The sequence below is a fragment of the Nylanderia fulva genome, unplaced genomic scaffold (assembly GCF_048542155.1).
Source record: "Nylanderia fulva isolate GAGA-0341 unplaced genomic scaffold, ASM4854215v1 Scaffold4, whole genome shotgun sequence".
Classification (NCBI taxonomy): domain Eukaryota; kingdom Metazoa; phylum Arthropoda; class Insecta; order Hymenoptera; family Formicidae; genus Nylanderia; species Nylanderia fulva.
The window spans coordinates 5088174-5110999 of record NW_028190476.1 but is presented as its reverse complement, the minus strand read 5'-3'; the positions used below and the strand labels follow the sequence as shown (position 1 = coordinate 5110999).

Below are 22826 nucleotides of genomic sequence, written 5' to 3'. Positions count from 1 at the left end.
TTATTTGAATTTAAAAACATTTTTTAATTAATTTTATTTTTTATTAATTTGACTTCATTTTTTTTAGCTAATTAATTTGATTAATTTTCTATATGCATTGTAGAATATATTAATGCAGTCTGCAATTATTATTAGGTTTTTAATATATATATATATATAGTTACTTTTTCTATGGTTAAAAGCTGTTGCACAATGCTAGGCAACGAAAAATAGAAGTAGGGAATAGGAAATATCTATCAATAGAAAAAAGAAATAAACATATATTTCTTTTTTCTATCGGTAGATATTTTCATTATTATTTGCCTTTTTGGTTTGCCTATGGGGTAGTTTATAGAGTCTATAAATATATAGTGAATGTGTAGCGATATTTGGTTGTGAAATCTGCTTTGATGGCTGCGAATTGTGAACTAGACTTAATGTGAGAGTTGGCTGTGAGGCAGGTAGAATAAATCCGAAGAATAGAAGTATGTGCACGTGGCTTCGAAGATTATTTGCTTCTTCGTCGCAAGGATTGTGTTTTATTTATTAAAATATCGTATATTAGGTAAATCAAAATTGAAAAATTATTGCAATATTGGAGAAAGTCGTAATATTTTCGTAGAAATCTCAATAATAAGTAGAGATTTCGTTGGGCGACCATAGTCTCAAAGACGTGTTTTACTATACATAATACCAAGAAACAATTACATTCTCTTTAAACAATTACGTTTTCTGCTTTTATTATATTATTTGAATATACATTTAATCACCGTGCGTTTATTTTATATTAATTTTTGTTAGTAAAGCGAGAGTTTTCTTTGCTCGCGACACGTGGTTTTTAAGATAATTAATATAGCGAGAAACAATTACATTCTCTTCTGTTATTACATTATTGGAAAATATTTATCTCTGCGTTTATTTTTTATCAAATCATTTTTATTAATAAAGCGAGATTTTTCTCTTTGTTCGCGACATGTGGTTTTTGATTGTTTCTTTTTTTTGCAAATATTTTTACATTTTATTTCTTAAATATCGTATATATTTTGTGAGTTGAAAATTTTTAATTATCGTATAATATTGGAGAAAATTGTAATATTCCTAGTAAGACTAATTACTTTTTAAATGGAAACGCGTACGTAATTAACCTAAAAAATAACACGTGTGTTTTATATGTAAGTAGCAAGAAACGAAGATTTCTCGCTTCGTTTGCTGTCCCATATATTTTTTTCACTGCCGAATGAATTAATCAATGAAATTAGATCGAAATAGAAAAATTTATTGCTTATAGATTGTACTTTTTATTTGAATAAACCTGGAACAAAAAAGATATTAAAATGTTTAATCAATAATATTTTTCTGTTATAGAAAAGTGTTACTGTGATTTTAATTCTACACTAAGAAGAGAATTACTCCAGAGAAAAATAAAATGGATGACAATATAACAAATATTCATCTTACATGTGAACCTTTAACAAATATGTTTACTTGTTCAACATGTCATATAACATTCAAAGATTCAGATGCGCATTCGGTACATTACAAATCTGAATGGCACAGATATAATCTGTATAGGAAGATGAGCGGATTATCTCCACTTACACTTGAAACGTTCGCAAAAAGGAGTACAGTTTATAGCACAGGCAGCAGGCAACAACAAAGACAACAAAGAGAAAGAAAAGAAAATTCAGAAGTGTATATTGTGCCAAAAGAAGTTTGGCAGTGTAAAACAATACAATAATCATTTGGTCTCAAAGAATCATAAGAAAATGGAAGAGCAAAATAAAGATAACGTTAATAAAAATCTGAAAAATGTGGAGAATAAAATGGATACAGATTCGGACATAGAGTCTCTGGATTCGGAAGAGTGGCTCGATGACTTGGAAAATCCTATTGAACGAAATGATTGTTTGTTTTGCGACCATCACAGTAGATCTCTAACACTTAATTTAAAACATATGATGGTGAAACATTCATTCTTTGTGCCTGATCTTGAGTATTGCATTGATAAAAGAGGCTTATTGACTTATTTGGGAGAAAAAATATATAGCGAGTACAAATGTATCTGGTGTAATGACTCAGGTAATTATTCATTTCTTTTAATGATTTTTTTTTTTTTACTATGCTTTGTACATTGCAAAAATTTTACAATAGAGTTAAATTTCAATTATAAGGTAAAATATAAAAATTAATTAGTTTTAAAAATAAAGTTACTATGCACTATATAAATAATATAAAAATTTATATTATATATTGTTTAGTGAAATTTTTTTTAATGCATTTTAGACTGCATCTAATATATAATAAAAAATGTATTTATTAGAAATAAAATCAAATCAATCATTGAGGTTTCTAGAAAATAAACTGATCGAATTTTCTGTTTTCAAAATTGTTAAAAATGTCTTTGTACATTCCTGTATTTTTACTTTATATATTTTTTAAATTGAATTTAAAAATAAAATTGGAAGAAAGATAAAGGAAATGAATTATGTATATTAAAAATATCTTTGATTATAAAAAGTTCAGTTTTAAATCAAATATCTAAAATTTTTATATATTTTTTAGGTAGACAATTGCAAAGCGTGGAAGCAGTGAGGTCCCACATGATTGATAAGGGTCATTGCATGATGTTGTTCGAAGGGGAAACGCTGCTCGAATATATGCAATTCTATGATTATTCCTTGAGCTATCCAGATGCTGAAGATGCCGATCCGGATTCGGAACCACCGAAAATGGAGCTGAGCGTCGAGGGTTACGAATTGAAATTACCGTCCGGCAAGGTGATAGGTCACCGTGCCTTAATGCGCTATTACAAGCAAAATCTGAGCCTTGAACCGGTCACGAAGACTAGGACGAACGAGGAGAAAATACGCAAGTTAATGATGCAATATAGAGCACTTGGCGATGCGAATATGCAGGTGGAAGCTTCCCGAAGGAGAGCTCGGGATGTGCAATATTTGCAGAGAGTTCAAACTAAGTATTCAACGCAGCTGCAATTCAAGCAAAACAAATTGCAAAAGCACTTTAAAAGACAAACAAACTTTTTTTAGAATCATTTGCACTATTAGAACATATCTGATATTTAATGGAAATTCTAGCTAATTTATTTTTGTTTTCAAAAATATATTTTATCTTTAAAAAAAAAGAAAAAAGGTAAACAGATTTTTAAAATTATATATCAGATCTGTTCTACGAATTAAAATTTTCGAGAAGAATTTCTCAATATATTTTGGGCACAAGAAGACTCGATATTTTATCATTGTATGCATACAAAAACAAATAAACTCAATTTGGCAATATTAATTGCTTGTATATAAAATTATGTTTATTCCTACGAAATCGAAATTTATTATCTTCTTTAAAGGATACATATTATTACGCAATACAAATCATTATAAATCGTGTTATAATTCGCATTTGGCGTACGTACTTACAAAATAACTCGTATATATTTTATATATACTTTTTTTTGCAAAACGTGACATCGATAAAAATATCTTTCATTTTCTTTCTTCTCCTATAAATTTGTTTAAAATTTATATGGACCCACTTATAATCCAGAATAACAACTTTGAATTGCGACAAAAAATTGTGCCGCTTTCAATAGAATGTAGTAAATATACAAGTTAGAAAACAACTCGTACCATTGCATTTCGTTTATAGTACGCACGAGAGAAAGAGAGGAAGAAGAGATATAACTAGACCTTATGTAACCTCATGGACCATTTCTCACGGCGACTTTAGCGAATCGTGAGACAAAGATGGGATAACGTTTGACACTTTGCGACTTTCTTTTTCTTTCTTATTTTCTATTATCGGATCGGTACTTTTGCTACACAAGGGATTATTGATATCCTCTTTGTAATTCTTAAATATCTTTATATCTTCTTAGATATTTTAATCTTTTAATTTAACTTCTTCCTTAAAATAGTTACGAAAAAATAAATAATTACAATATACACGTGTAATATCACCGGTATAGAACCGATAATGTAAAAACGTTTTGTCTTCTTAAAGGCGTCAATATTGTAAAGCAACGAAAACCTTTTAGAAGACTTATTTTGTATATATGTATTTTTATTTAAATTAGATTTAATTTTATTGATGTATTTGCTTTAATACTTTGACTGTCACGCTATATTTGCCGAGAATCCTGTCGCGTCATATTTATGTGCCATCCCGCGACACAATATAACAAGAATTAATAATATAAAAATCTATATCGTGCGACAAATTGTACGTTCTACTCGTATACATATAGATCATATGACAGTCAATGTGTTAAACGTTTAGGTATATGTAAGTTAAACCATACATAGGATGTTGAAAAAAAGATAAAATAATTTAAGAGGATTTAGTATGCCTTAAAATAAGTTAAAAACTCTTAATAAACATGGGTCCGCAAATGAGCTATTTTTGAGATATTTGCAATATCTCACATATAATTTAACTTATAACTTAATTTCATTTATCTATACTCATGTGAATAAAATAATAAAAAAATGATAAAAAGATTATGAAAATAAAAATATCTTAAAAATAGTTTATTTGCGGACCCATGTTTAGTACGACTTTTCGACTTGTTTTTGGGCACACTAAATCTTGAAATATTTTACCCTCTTTTCAATATCCTACATACGACGATTTTATAAATATTTCGTATATCTCCGATTTTTCGCCTGATTGGAGCGGTTGGCGGAATTGTAACGAAAAATCCGTGCGATTTGCGAGACAATCGTAGACTTTCAACGGACTCGATATCAAATTTTTTAATTGCATTAAATCAGATATTTTTTTCTCCTCTTATATACGTATGTATGGAGAGGGCAGTAATACCGGGTACCATTTGAAAACATTTCAACACATACTACGCGATACTTTTGTTCTTTTCTCATTTGCTAACAATTAAAATATTCTATGAGACAGCGTCACGTGTCTCGCATTCGCGACACTGAGACATGCATATTATTAACAGAGCTGTGTTATTGTCACGACACGACGATGATACACATATCTACTTTGAGCGCTTTAAGCGCTTTCGTGTTGATGACTTAATTTAATTAAACTATATCGAGAGAGCAACTTTCTTTTTCTTTATCTTCAATCTAGCAGCTTCACCATCAGTTTTAATGCTTGATGAGGCGGCGCCGGTCTGATTGACTTATCCAACTCCGCGTACGAGATCTCTGCTTCTACTTGGAAACCATGCTTCAGGCAGACTCTCTGTGAGTACACCCCGGTTGCATCAGCCTTACATAGCTATAATAATACAATATATATTAACATACAATATATGATAATGCAATATGTATATTAAATTTGTACAAAAGATATTTATTTCTCTATTAAATTTTATTTGGATAAAAATTGAGTATTTAGAGTCCTTTTTTCAAAAAGAATTGTAAAGATAGAAGAGATATATTCAATTTAATAATGGTTGATTTAATATAAAAACACTTTGAAACTGTGCAATAAGCTCTCGTTTCCAATTATATTTGATAGTAATGATTTTTAGTATAATCTAATAATGCGAATTAACAATTTAATAAATCAATCTATCTTGAAAATGTTAAACTAAGCAGTATAAGAAATAACAATAATAGTTAATACTGACTATCAATTAATTTTATATATGATTATATAATAAATAAAGCAAAATACGTACTCTTAATTCATTTTTTTTCATACATGGTACAGATGTTGCTTTATTCATTATATTTTATTAATTCAAACCGAATCGTATATTATTTATTATATTAATCTTGCTTTTTTGTTTCTGTGCGAGGGATTGGGTGTAAAAGTACCTTTCAAAGAAACGAATAACATGCATTGCAATTATTACACCTTGTGTGGAAAAGGAAAATCATCCCATGCATATTAACCGAAGAGCATGCTGAAACAAAAGAAAAAAGTGTACGGTGTACATGTAAAGCAGGGATTGCGCTAACGTGACGACCTTAAATTAATAAAACAAAAATAAAAAATGATACCATCTCGTTATAACATGTAAAATCGATAAAATAACTACACAAATATATATGTATATCGTTACTTTGATAAAAAGACATCTTTTCCGAACTTCGTAATTTCGTAAATGCCGCAGAAATATTTTATATATTTATTTTTTTTGCAAAAAGTGTTAAGAATAATTGTTTAACATATAATAAACATGCAAAAGAAATTAAACGTATAGAGAGTAAATTAGGTTTACAATTTAATATTAAAATTATAAACATATAGAAATAATTTTAAAAAATATATAGGATAAATGAATCTACCTTGAAACCAGCGTCTTTGGCAATTTTTAAACTGTCGGCCATGAGGATGCTGGCCAAACCTCTGCCACGATAGTTTTCATCGACGCTAAGGATTCGACACTCGAACAGCTCGTCCACGTCGTACTTGGCGAACAGATCGACCTTTTCATTCACCTTATAAAGCAGCCCGAAGATCGTCTTGAATTTCTCGTCATTTAGCTCGGCGAGACGTCGCTCTGCTTCCTCGCGCTCGCCTTTTTTCAGGGTACCATTTAGTGCCATTCCCGCTATCTGATAAAACAATTCTGATAATAATACAAATATCCTACGTGACGATATTAAATAACTTGATATTATGAATGAAAGTTTTATAAATTAAGAAATAAAAATAAAAAATTGTAATTGAAAATGAAGAATATATATATAGTTATGTCAACAGACAAAGAAAATAATTATATAGAAAGTTCCATTGATTATTCGATTTAAAAATTACAATTTATCAATAAATAAATAATCGAAAATAAAAAATAAAGACTTAATATAGGTATCTATGAAAAGAAATATATTGTGTAAAAAATATTTATGAAAAATAGAGAATATAATTATAACTATTTTCACATAATTATAAATAATTATTATATTATTAATTACATGAGAAATGTCGAATTATTAATAATTAAGACATCGTGATATTAAAAAATAAACAAAACTAAAAATGGAACTACAATAAGTAACTCATTATTTTCAAAATGAATAAAAGTTGCGTATATAAAAGTAATGAATAAAATAATTGTAAGCGATATAAAGAAAAACTGTCGCTCACCGCTCCCTTTTGATTCACTAACATCCTGGAATAACCCTGCTTCAAGGTGAGCAGACAGTGCTGCTCGAGTTCATGTTGGGATTCCCCTTTTGCGCAAAGTCCTACAGCATTGTTGAGCGGCTCATCGGCGAAGAAATTCCATCTCAGGTGGTGAATTGCCTCGTCGTAGCGATTCTCCGGCACCTCCACAACCGTCAAGCAATCCTCCCCAGAAGATGACGGCATGTTTCCGACGAATTTTCCAACGCGCACTGGAAATATATACTGGGAGTTCGGCTGGGCGAACATCTCCCCTTAGTGAAGAAGAGTGGTCACCTCTCATATAGGAAAACCACCCCTTTTTCCCTCCTCCTATATAATATTGATCGACCCAGTTCACTTACGAATACACTGGGTCAGTTGTACGTCGATTGTGCTCCATGTTAAAATTCGTAAATTAATTTAACGACATTAATGAAATGTCAATTAAAATAAGAGAGGATTTTAATCTTATATACTCTTCCTTTTCTCCTTTCTGTCTTCTCATACCACCTGCGATTAAAATTCTGTTATAAATTAAATATTATTAAATTATTTTCTATATTTTTGCTGAAATTATATTGCTCTTCATTTATCGAATTCATATTATGTATAAAGATTATTTGTAAATGTGTATAGCAAATTTCAATTCTAATAAAAATTTTCAATTATTGATTTCAATTTCATTTGGATATAATTTTTAGTATTAAAATAATTCTCGCATTAAATAATTTAATATTAAAAATATTTTCCGAAATACTTTTTGGTGTTATTAAATAATTTCACCTGCAAATTGTGATAAAAAATAAATTTTATTAAATTGTTTGATTGAAATATAAAACGTGAGCAAGATTTACATTTCAATAATTTATCTGTTTTCTCTTGTACAAAATTTTTTATGTATTTTTTTTAGAAATTTTGGAGAACTTGAGATAAAGAGAAAATAAGAATAAAGCAGATATATATGTTATAATAATTGGAGATGTAAATGATACAGAAAGAAATATATATACATACATTTATTACATACTGGGGTGAAATGGTAGACCAGTAGGCGTAAGACAGTAGTATATACCTAAAGTCCCAGGTTCGAATCCAATTCGAACCAATCACCCCACATGCATACCTACATTTATTACATATGTCCCTAATCAATATAGAGAAGTGAATTGTACAATTCCTTACACCATCAAATCAGAAGTGATTCGATTGATGATGGAATAACTTGTGATATATATATATGATTAAAATACTTTTCGTAATATAAAGAATTAAAATATTTGGGAATACTTTTTTAAAAGTTAACAACATTGCTATTATATATAATTTAATATAATTGCTACTTTTTATAAATTGCTACATGTGATATTCTCTGTAAAATTTATTTTTCAAAAGATAAAAACAGTAAGTTTGAAAAAGTTACTTTCCCAAAATTATAAGGAAAAAAAGGCTTCCAATAACATTCTCCAAAATATACAATTAAGACTGTCATTGTGCCATAACAAAATCATAAAAAGCTAAATGGGAAGAGAAATTTTTTTTATCTTCTGGAGGCTATTAACATCTTAATTACTTATAACATATTATTTACAGTATTTAAAACAGCACATCATCGTCGCTCTCCTCGAGCAGATTTGTGGCCTCCATACTGTGCCCGGCTGCAATAAATTCTGCTCTTTCCGCTTCAAGCTACAACCGCGAGAGTTTAGATAATATAACTAAAATTGACGAAGAATAAGTTAATTATTCATACCTTTGCCTTGGCGATTTTCTTCTTATCTTGAATCTTTTTCAGTCGATAGAACTCTTCTCTTTCAAGTTCATCGAGCTCCGAAATAATATAGGCCAGAGTTCTCTCAATTCGAGGAATGATAACGTGTTCGATAGCATTAACACGTCGATTCGTGATCTTAATAACTTCGTCCAAAGTGACGAAACTCGTCTGTAGTGACGCCAGTTCCACCAGCAATTTCACCGCCCGTTGATAGTTCTTCTTTAATTTAGCCAACTGCTGACCACCTCTCGCTAGACCTGCTAATTCATATGTATCTGTTCCATCTTGATAGGATTCGAATATTGGTAGATTTACACCAGCGACATTATCTTTCTTAGAGCGAATTTTGATCTGTGCCTTCGTTACATTCTGCAGAACCACTTGATTGAAGTCTCCTGTAGCAAACTTTGCTTCTGCCAATGAAAAGGCTTCTTCCTTCATCACTTCGCCCATCAAAGTTTTGGTCTAAAAGCAAAGATGCAGAGATAATGAATATAAATAATATAATATAATAAATAAATAATATAATAATTATGTAGAAAAAGTCACAAGAGAAATTATAATAGAATAAAATAAAATAAAAAATAAAAGAATACGAAGATAGAGAAATACTAATACAGTAAAATAATAAAAAGATAAAATTAATAACAAAATTAATTTTATACCTCTATAATTTTTCCCAAAATCATTCTGAAACGCATTTGCAATGCATCAGCTTTTTTCTTTAATAATCCATGTCCTTTTTGCGCTCCTTGTAAGCGAGATTTCATCAACATTTGGGCCCTAGAATATATATATATATAGTTGCAATTTAATAACAATGTATTATACACAAATTTAATAAACACATTATTATTATATTAAAATGCACTGTTGTTATATACTTGAAATATATTAAATATTTTTACTAAATATTATTTTTGTAAATATTTCACCATCTTATTAAATATGTTGTATAAGAAATATTTTTGCCAATTAAATTTTTATGCATAAAAAGAAGCATTTTATAAGATAGAACAGATTGAAAATATACATTCGCATACTCAGACAAATATCTGTCTTGTTAAAATATGCAATGAATAAATTTGTGATTATAATACTTTTTTATGTATAAAGCAACGTGTAAAATAGTGTAAAATAAAAGATAATCAAATTGTTTAAATAAAAATTCAAGTCTTCTTAACAATTGAAGACGGGGTTACACCCAATGTTCTAGTACGTTTTAAAGTAGAATCTTATTTGAGAAAAAAATAGTGATACACGATATATGAATGAAATTGTAGAATTTTTGTGAAAATTAATTCGATAAAATAAAATACTTACCCCCTAGAGGGGAAAATTGGTAGTTTATCTTTGCCTGACATTCTCTCAACTACTGTGCAGCAACGAACAGGAATGGGATTGATCAGCTGACTCAAGCTGACTCGTGAGACCGGAAGTCGTGACTGTTGCGTCTCTTCAATGGCGCGCGATATAAAAAAATGTGATTGAAGCTCATCGAAATGATCATGCAATAATTATCGAAGAAATGAGAAATAATAAAAATTAATAGAACTTAATTAAATTAAATAATAAATATATAACACGTATAAATAAATTTAGATATACATATAACTCTTATTTAAATATACATAACTCCTATTGTATAATATATATGTATTGTATATAAATTGAAAATTTAATATGAAATAAAATTAAGAGATTTTTAATTGAAATACAATTAAAAGAGATGTTTGTAAAATGCAATGTAATTTGACAATCTTAAATTGTATATAACTTAATATATACATAATCTCATTACAATACACAAAACGATATATGAATAAAGCAGAGACCTCTAACATTTTTGATAAAATAAATATTTTTAATATTTCTGTACAAAAATACAACGTGATTTAATATAATACAATTTGTCCAGGTCCCAGAACTTGTCGTACATTCATATTAATTCGAGCCTCGGCGATGTAAGTTCGCGCTTTGCGCCAATCGTCATAATTATACGAAAAAGTTTCGCATATATTGTCCTCGCAATTATCATCCCACGGTGTTTTGGAAGCCGATAAAATCTTTGGCACTCCGTGATATCTCAGACGAGAGCTTCCCGACATTATCACTACATCTCCACTCCGCAGAAAAATCGCATTAGCTGGATCTTCTTGTTTCGGTCCCCCAATCAGAAAAATTGCTGTCTGTCCAAAACTTATAGAGAAAAGTGGCGCTGCTACGTTCATCTCTGAATGATCCGTGTGCCCTGCCAATGTTGAGTTCATCCGATAGTAATTCACAATTGCTGCTTCTGCTTTAAAATCCAAGAAACTTAATGATTTTGCCAAAATGGATGTTAGACTGGATAATTCCATTGGCATGTCACTTTTGGAGTCTTCAGAGTATAATTTTGTGTCCCAATTATGATGATATCCCAATGTTGCCCATCGTAATTTAGGTAGTAGAATTTTGGCTCTTTCTGACTCTCTGACAACAAATTAATTAAACATCGATATAAATATATTAATGATAAATTAATTAGTAAAAGTTATTACTATTGATTAAATTTAATTCTATAATTACTACTATTAAAAATTTAATTCTATAATTGTTCTCTTACTGAAAACAAATCTCCCACCATGTTTCATTAGTTAAAATATTATGAGCATCTATATTTAACTTGTACGGTTCCTTAGAATAATCTTTCAAACATTTTGTGATCCAATATCGTTGACCGTTTGGTGTAAATGGATTCTGAATAAAGATAAGTCCTGAAAATAACAAGAAAAGTATAAGAATAATAAAAATATAAAATATTTATATTTTATAAAAAAAAGACAACATTGTACTCAGGAGATCTTAATCAAGAATTAAAATTACTGATATTTCATGAAACACTATTATGCACATATCTATTTTTATAACATAATTTTTAGTGTAATTTTACGCACCAGGAATATCTAGCAACTCGTAAATCGTCCATTTATCCGCCGATGTCAGACCGAAATTATTCTCGGTCTGCTTATCACCTACGATTGCCTCTATCTTCCTAACCTAAAATAACACGTGCAATTAATCTTCGAAAGTATATGTCAATCGCATTATTTACGTACTCTAACATGATCCGGATTTTCAAGATCGATTACATCGCCGAAATCGGGTGCGGGATTTCGACTTTTATAATATTTGAAACTGTCCCGAAACATCTCCCTACAACCTTGCAGGCCGCCATGTTTTCTGCGCTTTTCCTTCACGTCACGCGAGATGGCGCCTGCGACTAAATTTTGCGCCAAAAAATCTCTATAATTTCAAACGCCATGTTCATGGTTCACGTCAGTACGAGAGGTACGAGAAGAGGTTAACAAATATATAAACAATCATAAAGATTATGCAAAGAAAATATGCATATTAATCAATCACACATATATATATATATATATATATATATATATATGACGTTTAATATAAAATAGTAACAATTTTATATAATAATATTATTAAATATTCTATATAGATGTAAGTGTATTGCATGGAAAATTATAGAAAATATAATTACTGTAAAAATTAATTGTAAAAGCAAGCGTAACAAAAATTATTTTAACTTTAAATTGTAACAGAGTAATAATGCAAAATATGTCGAATATATATTTAAGGGGAGAAACTTAACTTTATCACATAACTTTATTAATATTTGCAGAGAACTTTATTATATTGCTGTTTCATAGGAAGATAATTTGATTGTTAGATCATGTGTTATTATAATTTGTGTGATGGAGCATATCGACATATGGTCTGACTAAGAGCGGAAAAACGTACCCGATGACAGATAGACACACGTAAACCATGCGCCACCCAGCATTATTACTCAATATACTTTGCATATCTTCATCCAGAGGAGATCGCATCGGGAAAGTGCGGCAGTTTTTTTCGCAGTGGCGTATCTAAAAAGTTTCAAAGACTTTATCAGAGTCTGACACCAAATTTCGTAAGTTTGTTTAAAATTAAAATAATTCCTTTAATAAGCGAAAAATAATCATATCAAAATTTATTAATATTTTATTGCGAAATTTATTATTCATAGTTATTACAAATTTATATTATATTTATCAAATTCTTATTCTTGCAAAGATTATATATATATATATTAAAAATAAAGATTTTATTTAAATACAATCATATGCAATTTGCGAGAAACATTGCGGTTTATTTTTGTGATTTCAAATTAATTATTTTAGAAATAGGAATAAATAGGAATGAAACTCCAGACTCCAGACATCATTTATCGATTTTAAATCTCCGCCACTGTTCAACCCGGCGTGGCTCGTTTTATATGTCGGCATGCGCAATAATCGTCTGTGACTAATTTTAGCGTACGATTTTATAATGCAATATTGCCGGGAAACGGCATGATTTCATAGTCATAGAGTAACAGCGAGTAGGGCAGGACACCGAGCAAAGCAATACCTTTCAAGGCTTTTCGAGAAAGCCTAGCGCGAGTAAATTAATAGACGCGGTAAGCCGCGGTGTAATAATGATCGTTCATTACCGCGCTTCTATTCGCCATAAAACTCACCCACCTACCTGACCCGATCGCACCAGTTAAATCTGTTGTTCGTGTGATCGATGGTGGATCCAATTTGAACCTCGACTCGAATCTCTCCATCGCGATCATCAGAAAAAATCAGCTATACATATAGGGATAGTTCGTTTAATAAAAAGACGAAATATTGCAGGTAATCGCGATCAAAGAACACCGATTTTTTATATTGACAAAAATGATTAATTAGTAGAAGAATCTTTAATCATATTTCATCAGGTTTCGTTTTATTTCTTTTATAAAAAAAAACATGATTTTTTTTTCAAAAAATTAGGTAGTACAGTATTTTTTGTCTATATTCTACCATTCTATTTTTTTAATTCTATAAAATGTTGCTAAAATATTTGTGTTAGACATTTATTTTATCACGCAAAAATATTTTAGAACATTTTCTATTTATTTATTTGTATACGCGCCTTTATGTTTTAATGAGAAAATTCAAAATGTATTCAACATAAATTTCTTAATTTATAATATTGGCAATATTGGTTTATTTGGTAATATTAGTTTACTTGATTTTTTATAAGTTGGTATCTCGAAACCAATATGAAGATATCGACATCTAGAGCAGTTTCAATCGCGCCTGTATTCACGCACATTTAAAAGACATCGACGGAGAGTCAATTTTTATTGCGTAGTTATTCGATATTTTAAAATATTTAGTACTGTATATATTTAATTGTTGTTTAATTTTACTGTGCGACACGATTGCCTCCATTATTTCAAAATTTGTGAAGGTATAATTACAACTTTATCAATCATAAAGTTATCTTTTATAAACTCGAGTTTTAATATGCGCCGATCAGAGAGGTTATAATTAATATTTTCTTTCCGTATTTCCTCTTTCTTTTCAAGCAACCAACTTTTAATTAAAAAAAAAACTTTTGTGTCGACAGGAGACCAACATTTCTGGCAGTATATCGAGTGCTCTAGGAGTGCCTAAGAAACGCGACACGCACACGGATTGAATATACCGGGTGCGTAGTGCGGCGAGGGAGCGGAGAGCGTACTCTCCCTGACAGTTTCATGTCAACAAATGTCGCGGACGTGGAGTCGCGCCCAGCCGAGCCAGCATACAGTCGCGCGACGAAGTCCGCCGGCGCGTATTCGCAGAGATTCGCGAGGACCAATCGCGAACGCGTGCTACGTCACTGCCGGCCAATCGGCGCGCGGCGCGGTGACGGCGCGGGCTAAATATAGCCGGTATATATCTAGGCCGGTCGCGACCGCGAATTATCCACAGTCGCGCGCCGGCGGCCGACGAAGGAGGATCAGTAGTGGATTACGAGGAGATAAGTGCGTGCGAGTGCGCGAGTGCGGACCGCACCGGAATTCGGGGGAACTGAAGGTAAGAATTTGCAAATTTTATTTTTGACAGCGCGAGAGGGACGCTGTTTTTTAAAAAATCGGACTGTTTAGAGTTGGTGCATATTTTTGTTGAAACTATCGCGAGAAGAAGCAGAGTAGATATAGAGATCCCTAACAGCACATATTTCGAAGACGTTCAGAGAACATCCTGAGGATGTTTAAATGTCCTCTGGATATCCTCTGAATATCTTTCGGATATGCGCTATTCGCGATTCGGAGCACGTGTTTCGTTCGCGCAATAAACATTTGTGTTCGCAATAAACAGTTCATTCGGCTATTCTCGGTTCGTATTATGGCTACGTGATCTCGATGTCTGAAGCTGGGGCGGATCAACGGCGAATTGTCGCCTCGCGATTTTTGGCCGGACGCAAATTTCGGGCACGACGTGAAGTACGCGTATTGTGCGACGTTGCGCACGCGAAGCGATCGAAGCGCGCGCATTCGATAACTCGCGATATCTGTGTGTACACACTCGCTCTTTAATTGCACTCGCTCTACACTTCTTGACTTCCTTTTTTCCGCTTGAAGTATTTTCCATATTTGATACGTATAAATAAAATGAATAAATCTTGATTTTTATCCTTCGGCAAATGCGTTTCTATGCATCATCGAATGTCGGATTATAAATTGACATATATTGAAAATTGCCATGATAGATTAGAAGATCTATCTTTTCATAGACTTAAATTTTCACACTTTACATTAAATATATATAAAAACAAAATTAAGGGAGAGGAGAAAACTGAATCTGCATTTGAAATTAACTGATAATATATGTATATTATATCTCATATCGATATATTATATTGTTGTCAAGAAAATCATCATAAATAAATAATCAAATATATAAATAAATATTAATTAATAAATATATAAATAAATTAAATATAACAACAAAATATAAAGGTCAGAGGAATGCAATTTTTCGAAATGTGTAGAGATATTGAGATTATATTCGATATATTTATATCGAGACGCTGTGTCGTTGCCGGAGGGAGATAGCGACGATGTATTACGTCTTGATGTTATACATTCGATAAGGTTATTACGTGTCAGATTGACATAACGCCCTCGGGATCGTTCATATAAATTATATACTTTTGCGTGGTCTCTCTCGCAATTCTTCGCGCGAGGCGATTCATTTTTCTCACGAGAATCTTTCAAGAACGAACCTTGCGCATATCGCAAAAATTCCAATCAAAATACTCTGACATCGCCAAATAGATCAATCGCGATTATGATTTGGATTGATTTACGTGGGTTTTATCGTCGCGAGTTTGCAATTGCTCAAGGTCACGACGCCACGAAGTAGAACTTCGTTACCATCATAGTTGCAATATTGCCACAAGAGAGAATACGTTAATCACACGTCTCATGTGTGCTCGCTCCTATTCGCTGGGAAAATATTTGAAGAGTAGGATTTTAAAACTTGTTTGTTTTATTTGAGATATGATTTATAAACGTTAATCCAATTTTTGCAAAAAATACCGCATTTTTTTAGACATGCCATGCTGCGATGTCACTTGTTCTTTTAATCACGGAGAGTTTTTTTCCAAACTTAAACCCTCTTCTTCTAATTAATATTATATATTTATTGTATTTCTTCAGTTTTTTTTCAAGTATTTTTTTTTTAATATTTAACATAAGGATTTAAAACGTGTTGGAAATAATCGCTACACAATTTAAAAAAATGTGTTTAATAATGTGTTACATAATAACATTGCTCTCTTTATAATAATATAATATTATAATAATGATGTATTTTATTATTATAATATTATTATTATTTTATCATAAAATGTAAAATATAGTTTGCTCGACAAATGCGTATAAAATGTTAATGATAAAAATTTATTTTATTTTTTTATCACTTTACGGTTTTTTTTAACTTTATCCAAGAAAATATTCCCTAATTATATGATTAATATTGGACTTTTATATTAAAACATGGAAATTATCTTTACATCTTGTAACAAGTATCTTTGCTTAAAGATTCAGTTTTTGAAAAGAATGATTTTCAGATTTAAAGAATTATATATATATATTTAATTATATAATCACATTTAAATATATTATATTAAATATATTTTTTTTTATAATTGTCACTATAATTTTACTCTACATATACTGTGCATACATTTTGTTAAATGTTACATTCTACACATTATTAGTGTCCCTCTCTCTTTTTATCTTACATTTGTTATATCTCTGAACTTTCGAGCGAGTTCTTTCCACAAACCGATGTTCGCTGAAGAGAAGAAGTGGGACGAGGTACTCTTGTATATTGTGCACCTCACTCATGAATATGAATGCGCAATCGCTTGTGTCTATGCGCGTCTTTGAAGTTGCCTATCTATTATCGCGTTTACGAGATGCAGTTGCAACGGACAGATGAAGGAGAGAGTTGCAATCGCGCGATTTTGTGTATAATTAGTCTAGAATAAATTATTTCGGAATTTAGAGCGCCCGAAAATAATTTGTTTCTCAGAGAGAAAGAAAGAGAAAAAGAAAAAGAGACAGAAACTTGTTTGCATGTTCCTTTGACGTACATTGACATATAACATATGATCCACAATTTCATAAATTACACGCGGTCCTCCGCGCTTAAATTGAATACAGCAAAAGGAAATGAAATGTCAGATTAATTCATGATGAATACTCGGTCGGGTTATATTAATCAACGTCTTTTCATTAGATCTTTTCTCTTTTAGATCTAGAATAAAGCTGAGAGATAAAAAAGAATTAATTACATTCATAGTAATATATAGTATAATAATTTTTTTACAAGAAACAATGAATACTTTATGTGAGACACAGACGTATAATCATTCAAAACAGTTATTGATAATTATTCTCCTTGAAGGAAATTGCTTATTTACGCATGTGTGCGTACATCTACATATGTATTTTTGCACGAGGCAGTTCAATTTCTATCTTTTGCTATTGAGTGTTAAGTATGTATGTATAATAATAATGTTCAGAAATAGTCTAGGGGTACTTTACATATGTGTACATTTTATCTAAATAACGCGATGATAGCAGTTATCATGCATCTTTTTTTCGATGGAATGAATGAATCGTTTGGGATGGGCATATAACGCGTCGTAAAAACCGTCATTACTAAATTATACGATGGACGATAGACGAGTACCACTCAGTATACGATACATTTGTGTGGTTATTGGATAGCGATCGCGTGGGTGAAAGCGCTAAAAACGTGACATCAATTTTGCATCAAATTTTCTTGCAAAATATCTATCGTAGTATATATATGTGTGTCTAAAAATGGATTTATATAAAAGCAGAAATTTAAAGATGAATAGGAAAAATAGATATTTACGAAATACAAATAAAACGACATTATTGTGTCATATTTAAAGAAATAGAAGTGAAAAATTAAAGTAAAAATGTTTATTGATATAATGTTAAAGTAAAATTATTTTCTACGCATTTTATGCAAAATTTAAGTTTAACATATTTTGGTAATAATTAGAATATTTTTTCTCCTTGCAATACTTTAAAAAATAAATTATTTTTAAAATCATGGAAGAAAATTAGGGAATTATAGAGAAACACAGCCAATTTTTGCAGTTCTTTTATGCACTACTGACAAACACTCTGGCATTAAGTTGCATATGATGTTTGCTTTCGTCGACAAACTTCCTCCGTCGTTGATAACCTTTGCGGAATAATAATCTTATCTCGTGCATTTGCTATGCAAAGTTATGAAGGTAACCACCTCGCGAAGAAGGTGCCATCCGCCTATTTAACGTTATTATCGTTAGAAGCTTAAAGGCAGCGTGTGATAACAATAACATTTTTTTTTCAAGAATCTCAAAGAATTTCGACTAATTATTTTAATTGATAATTTTCAATCAATTTATTTCGATTAATAATTGTTTAATATATTGAATGTTGTTCATAATACATGATATCGTAGTGGTTTTATATAGTTTTGGTATTATGTTACTTGCGTCGTACGAGAGTGAACGCCAAGTTGGCGCCAACTCGCCCATATATCGATGCTGTAATAAACTGATTACTCTAGTGATATTAAGCGAGATTATCAAAGTGCTATCGAATCACCGGACGAATATCTTTTTTTATGTCAAATATGAACGAGATCTAATATATCTTAAACGATCATTAATCGAATAATAATTTTTGATACCACACAAAATGATATCAAATATACGCAATTAAAAAAAATGCAATTTAAAAAAAAGATATGAAATATAAGCATTAAGTACGGAAGAGTAAAAATTATTAGTTTAAGAATTAAATAGAAAATAGAAAAAGATTAAATAGAATAAAATAGATTAAATAGATTAAATAGAATAGAAAAAGATAATAAAAAATAAAAATGAATTTATTTGGTATTTGTTGCACAGATTGAAACATTTTCGCGCATTTTATCTTTCCACCATTTAATTTCTTATTTATAGTTTTATCAAAATTTGAAGTTTATTATATAAATTAAAAATACAATGATTTTATTACATGTTCGCACTTTTCAATTAATATATTACTTAAACTTAACAACCGCGATTGTATAGTTTGATAAATTGTTTTAGATAATTTGATTCTTCTGACATGATTTTCTAGCTTTATTTGAGGACAGGTTTACATTAAAAGGAGCATTGAATCGTGGATAAATACTTTCATAAATAATGTACATATTGCTTCGGAGCACGCGAGAAATATTTCTGTTCCGTTTTACGCGAAACATGCGGATATAATCATCGTGCGTCTTATAAATCACACGCTTCGCCTTCGCTAATAAATGGCAATTTTCTCCAATACTCCATAATTTTTTGTCGTTTGAATGAGATGTTAGACGTGTTTTAAACATAAACGGCAGATACTTATTTATTCTAGAGCGAGAACTTTATGAACAAAGTATAGTTTCATATAGGTTACGAAATAAAGGATCATTTTCATGCATTATTTTAATATTACAATTGTATTTTATTTTATATTATATATATATATATATATATATTGGAATATTTTAAGATTGATTAGATTTTTTTAGCTTCTTTCCCTTGTTTCTAAAATTATTTTCAAATGTAATCTTGACTTTTACATATATTTTTTTATTTTAACCGTGAAAAATAAGCGTATATCAATTAAACTGATTATATATATATATATATATATATATATATATATATATATATATATACAATTGTATTTTATTTTATATTGTATATATATATATTGGAATATTTTAAGATTGATTAGATTTTTTTAGCTTCTTTCTCTTGTTTCTAAAATTATTTTCAAATGTAATCTTGACTTTTACATATATTTTTTTATTTTAACCGCACGGTAAAAAACATTTCGTATTTCTGTTGAAATTATCTTGTGTAGAAATTTTTGTGTTAAAATTTTAACATACTCTTATGTTAATATAACATATTGTCGTTATGTTATTCTGACATTTGTCTGTTGAGTTAATATTCACTATTTTTAAGTGTTAAAACAACACAATTAAACGAAAATGTACGAATTTTTGCTTATATTATATTTTTTTGTGTTATTTTTTCACATATTACGTGTGTTATTTAATTACATAATTGTTTTCTGTTAAATTAACATTAAAATTAGAGTGGATAAATTGGGACATGTGAAATGTGTTAAATTTAACACAATTTTTTTTACTGTGCGTGAAAAATAAGCGTATATTAATTAAACTGATTATATATATATATATATATATATATATATATATATATATATACGCGCAATATTATCTATCATTAATGATTGCAAATAAGATCGGTATCGTCTAATGGCGTATACGAGTAATCTCGCGCGATAAAATCGCGATCGTAACAATATACGGACCGATACGGGTTTGTTTAACGCGTGCATCGTGCGGCGAAGGCGTTTATCTGTATACGTAAGGTAAATCTCCCCTTCTCCCTTTCTCTCTTCTTTTCTCGAAGGAATTGTATACTATCATTTTTCTCTCTCTCTCTCTCTCTCTCCCTCTCACTTTCTTACTGTGTCGTATTAGCATTTTAAATTCAATCGCGAGACATTGACGCCCTTGAGCGCTAATGGACTCTTTCTTTCTTCCCCTTCTGCCATCGCGTCTCGGTTTCCTCTCTCTCTCTTTTCCACTGCTTGCAAATCCAGTTATATCATCTCGCGACTTTACTCTAAGGCGAGTGGATCGTCGTTGATAAATAGGCTCTGCCGCTTCTTTATATATTATAAATCCTATTTTTTTTCTTAGTACGCCCCGAAATCCTAAATTAATTTTAACCCGCTTCTTAATAACACACGGAAAAAATATACAGGACGTTTCAAAGGAAATACAGAACGTTCAAGAGTCACCATTCGTCTTTCGCGATTTTTTTTTATCAATTTTTCAAGTAAACACCAAAACGAAAAAATTGCATTTTCTTAGTGAAAAAATGAAAGTTTATTTTTGTCGAAGATTTCGGAAGAGTGAAATTCTATGTATATATAGGTACTTAAGTTCGTTTTTTATTTTATCTATGTAATTATATATGCTTATTTAATTTATTAAGATATTTTGATACAAATTATTTAATTCTTAGTTATATATACTCTCTCTATTTCTTTCAATTTTTTAGTTATTGTTACTTATTTTTTATTTTATTTTTCTCCGTTTTATTCTTATCGTTCATGAATTTATTACGAATTGTCTACTTCAATGTATCATATTTAATATCACAAATTAAACTGTGAATTTTGTACGTGCATTCCGATCACGTTGCATAATAGATAATTGCATAGAACCGCATAAAAATGCAGTTAAGCTTTACGATTATATCTCTCCATATTTCTTGGGGCAGAGTTATCTCACAATTTCGTACCCGTATACCGGCTCCTTATGAAGAGGGAGAAAGATGCGGGTTTGGTAAGGTCTCGATCCCCCATTAATCGTCTTCATTAAAGTTTCGTCCCTCATTGTCAGTTTCCCCGAAATGTTAACCGTTCTCTTGATTCGGCATCATCGAATAGATCAGATCGGATATGATTGACGAGGTTCGCGATCATTATGACTAATTACCTTGTTATTCGTGAAACGATTTCAGAATAGACAACAGAAGCTTGATTATTCGGACGCTATTCATTCGAATGTTCATTCCCGATCAGTGTGAAACATTCGATTAATGAATGGCGCTATTTTATAGCGGCACTAATGGAACATTCGGTTAAAAACATTAAAGTAATCAAGATTCTACTGTAAATTGTGTTTAAATCAGTAAGAGGAAAGAGAAACCGCAAAATGTGTACCTTACGTTGGCGGATCATTTGTTGTTGCTCGAAAAACATCAAGCTTGCACCCACCTGCGTCGTTTTCCACCTACGCAACGATTCCGAATCGCTTCATTTTCGGCTTTATATAAGGGAGCTCGATATCGCATCTTGTCGCAAACGCAACTTTTTGTTTTGAAAAATTTTTTTTCTACACCATTCTACAATAATACGTTTGGAATCATATAGTCTTGTTGCGTAAAATTTTAATGGTATCTCTTTCCTTGTTTTACACGAATATGAATGATATCTTTATCATACATGAAGTTATGTTTTTACTTTTAGACAGAAAAAAATATATAATTAAAAGCTCAAGTATTTCCTTCATTGTTATTTCGTGTATTGGCAAACTTTATATATTTAATTATATATTTAAAATATATATTAATTTAAAAAATATATTCTATATACAATATATATTTAAAATATATAAATAAGAAAGAGCAAGAGTGAGAGAGAGAATATATAATTATTGACAATATATAGAATAAGAGACTGAGAATATATAAATTATTTAAAATATTTATATATTTTGTATTTATATGTTTATGATATTTTTATGACACGCACACATTTGCACGTTCAATGTGCAAATATATTAGCAGTAAAATGAGTGGAAAATGGGTGAAGGAAATCGTGTTTTGCAGTAATGGTGAAAATTTCTGAAAATATATTTCTCGTCAGAAAATGATTTTACGAACGTGCGTGCACACACAATACCACTTGCGAAAA

General features: G+C 30.3%; 5 protein-coding genes across 6 annotated transcripts in view; 2 read left to right on the top strand and 3 right to left on the bottom strand.

Moving 5' to 3' along the window:
• The first annotated feature begins 282 nt into the window (after positions 1-282).
• LOC114936233 (cytoplasmic 60S subunit biogenesis factor ZNF622) lies at positions 283-3279 on the top strand. The gene is given in 4 exon segments (XM_029309362.2): positions 283-544; positions 1345-1609; positions 1611-2058; positions 2542-3279. Coding segments are annotated over 3 exon segments (1137 nt in total). The 5' UTR covers positions 283-544; positions 1345-1405; the 3' UTR covers positions 3027-3279.
• A 16-nt stretch (positions 3280-3295) lies between these two features.
• On the bottom strand, positions 3296-7750 carry LOC114936234 (arylalkylamine N-acetyltransferase 1). Of its 2 annotated transcripts, XR_003820669.2 has the most exons (4): positions 7057-7750; positions 6255-6524; positions 5781-5869; positions 5172-5235 (listed from the first exon to the last, which is right to left on the bottom strand). XR_003820669.2 is itself a non-coding variant. In XM_029309363.2 (3 exons), exons 1-3 carry the CDS (start codon positions 7342-7344, stop codon positions 5077-5079), a joined length of 717 nt encoding a protein of 238 aa, XP_029165196.1. In that variant the 5' UTR covers positions 7345-7744; the 3' UTR covers positions 3296-5076. The 2 variants fall into 2 exon arrangements, 1 of the variants encoding a protein (XP_029165196.1); XM_029309363.2 differs by lacking the exon at positions 5781-5869 and having other exon boundaries at positions 3296-5235; positions 7057-7744.
• A 328-nt stretch (positions 7751-8078) lies between these two features.
• Vha36-1 (V-type proton ATPase subunit Vha36-1) lies at positions 8079-10265 on the bottom strand. The gene is made up of 4 exons (XM_029309359.2): positions 10172-10265; positions 9514-9631; positions 8828-9313; positions 8079-8763 (listed from the first exon to the last, which is right to left on the bottom strand). Exons 1-4 carry the CDS (start codon positions 10210-10212, stop codon positions 8671-8673), a joined length of 738 nt encoding a protein of 245 aa, XP_029165192.2. The 5' UTR covers positions 10213-10265; the 3' UTR covers positions 8079-8670.
• A 426-nt stretch (positions 10266-10691) lies between these two features.
• AlkB (alpha-ketoglutarate-dependent dioxygenase AlkB) lies at positions 10692-12101 on the bottom strand. Its single transcript, XM_029309368.2, has 4 exons — positions 11947-12101; positions 11785-11887; positions 11454-11604; positions 10692-11320 (listed from the first exon to the last, which is right to left on the bottom strand). The coding sequence occupies exons 1-4, from the start codon at positions 12037-12039 to the stop codon at positions 10744-10746; spliced, it is 924 nt and encodes a 307-aa protein (XP_029165201.2). The 5' UTR covers positions 12040-12101; the 3' UTR covers positions 10692-10743.
• A 2543-nt stretch (positions 12102-14644) lies between these two features.
• The window catches only part of Atf3 (Activating transcription factor 3), a 29755-nt gene continuing 21573 nt past the window's right edge, over positions 14645-22826 (top strand). Inside the window, exon 1 of the mRNA XM_029309388.2 lies at positions 14645-14778. The gene's annotated coding sequence lies outside the window, so the exon portion shown is untranslated. The remainder of the gene's footprint in view (positions 14779-22826) is intronic.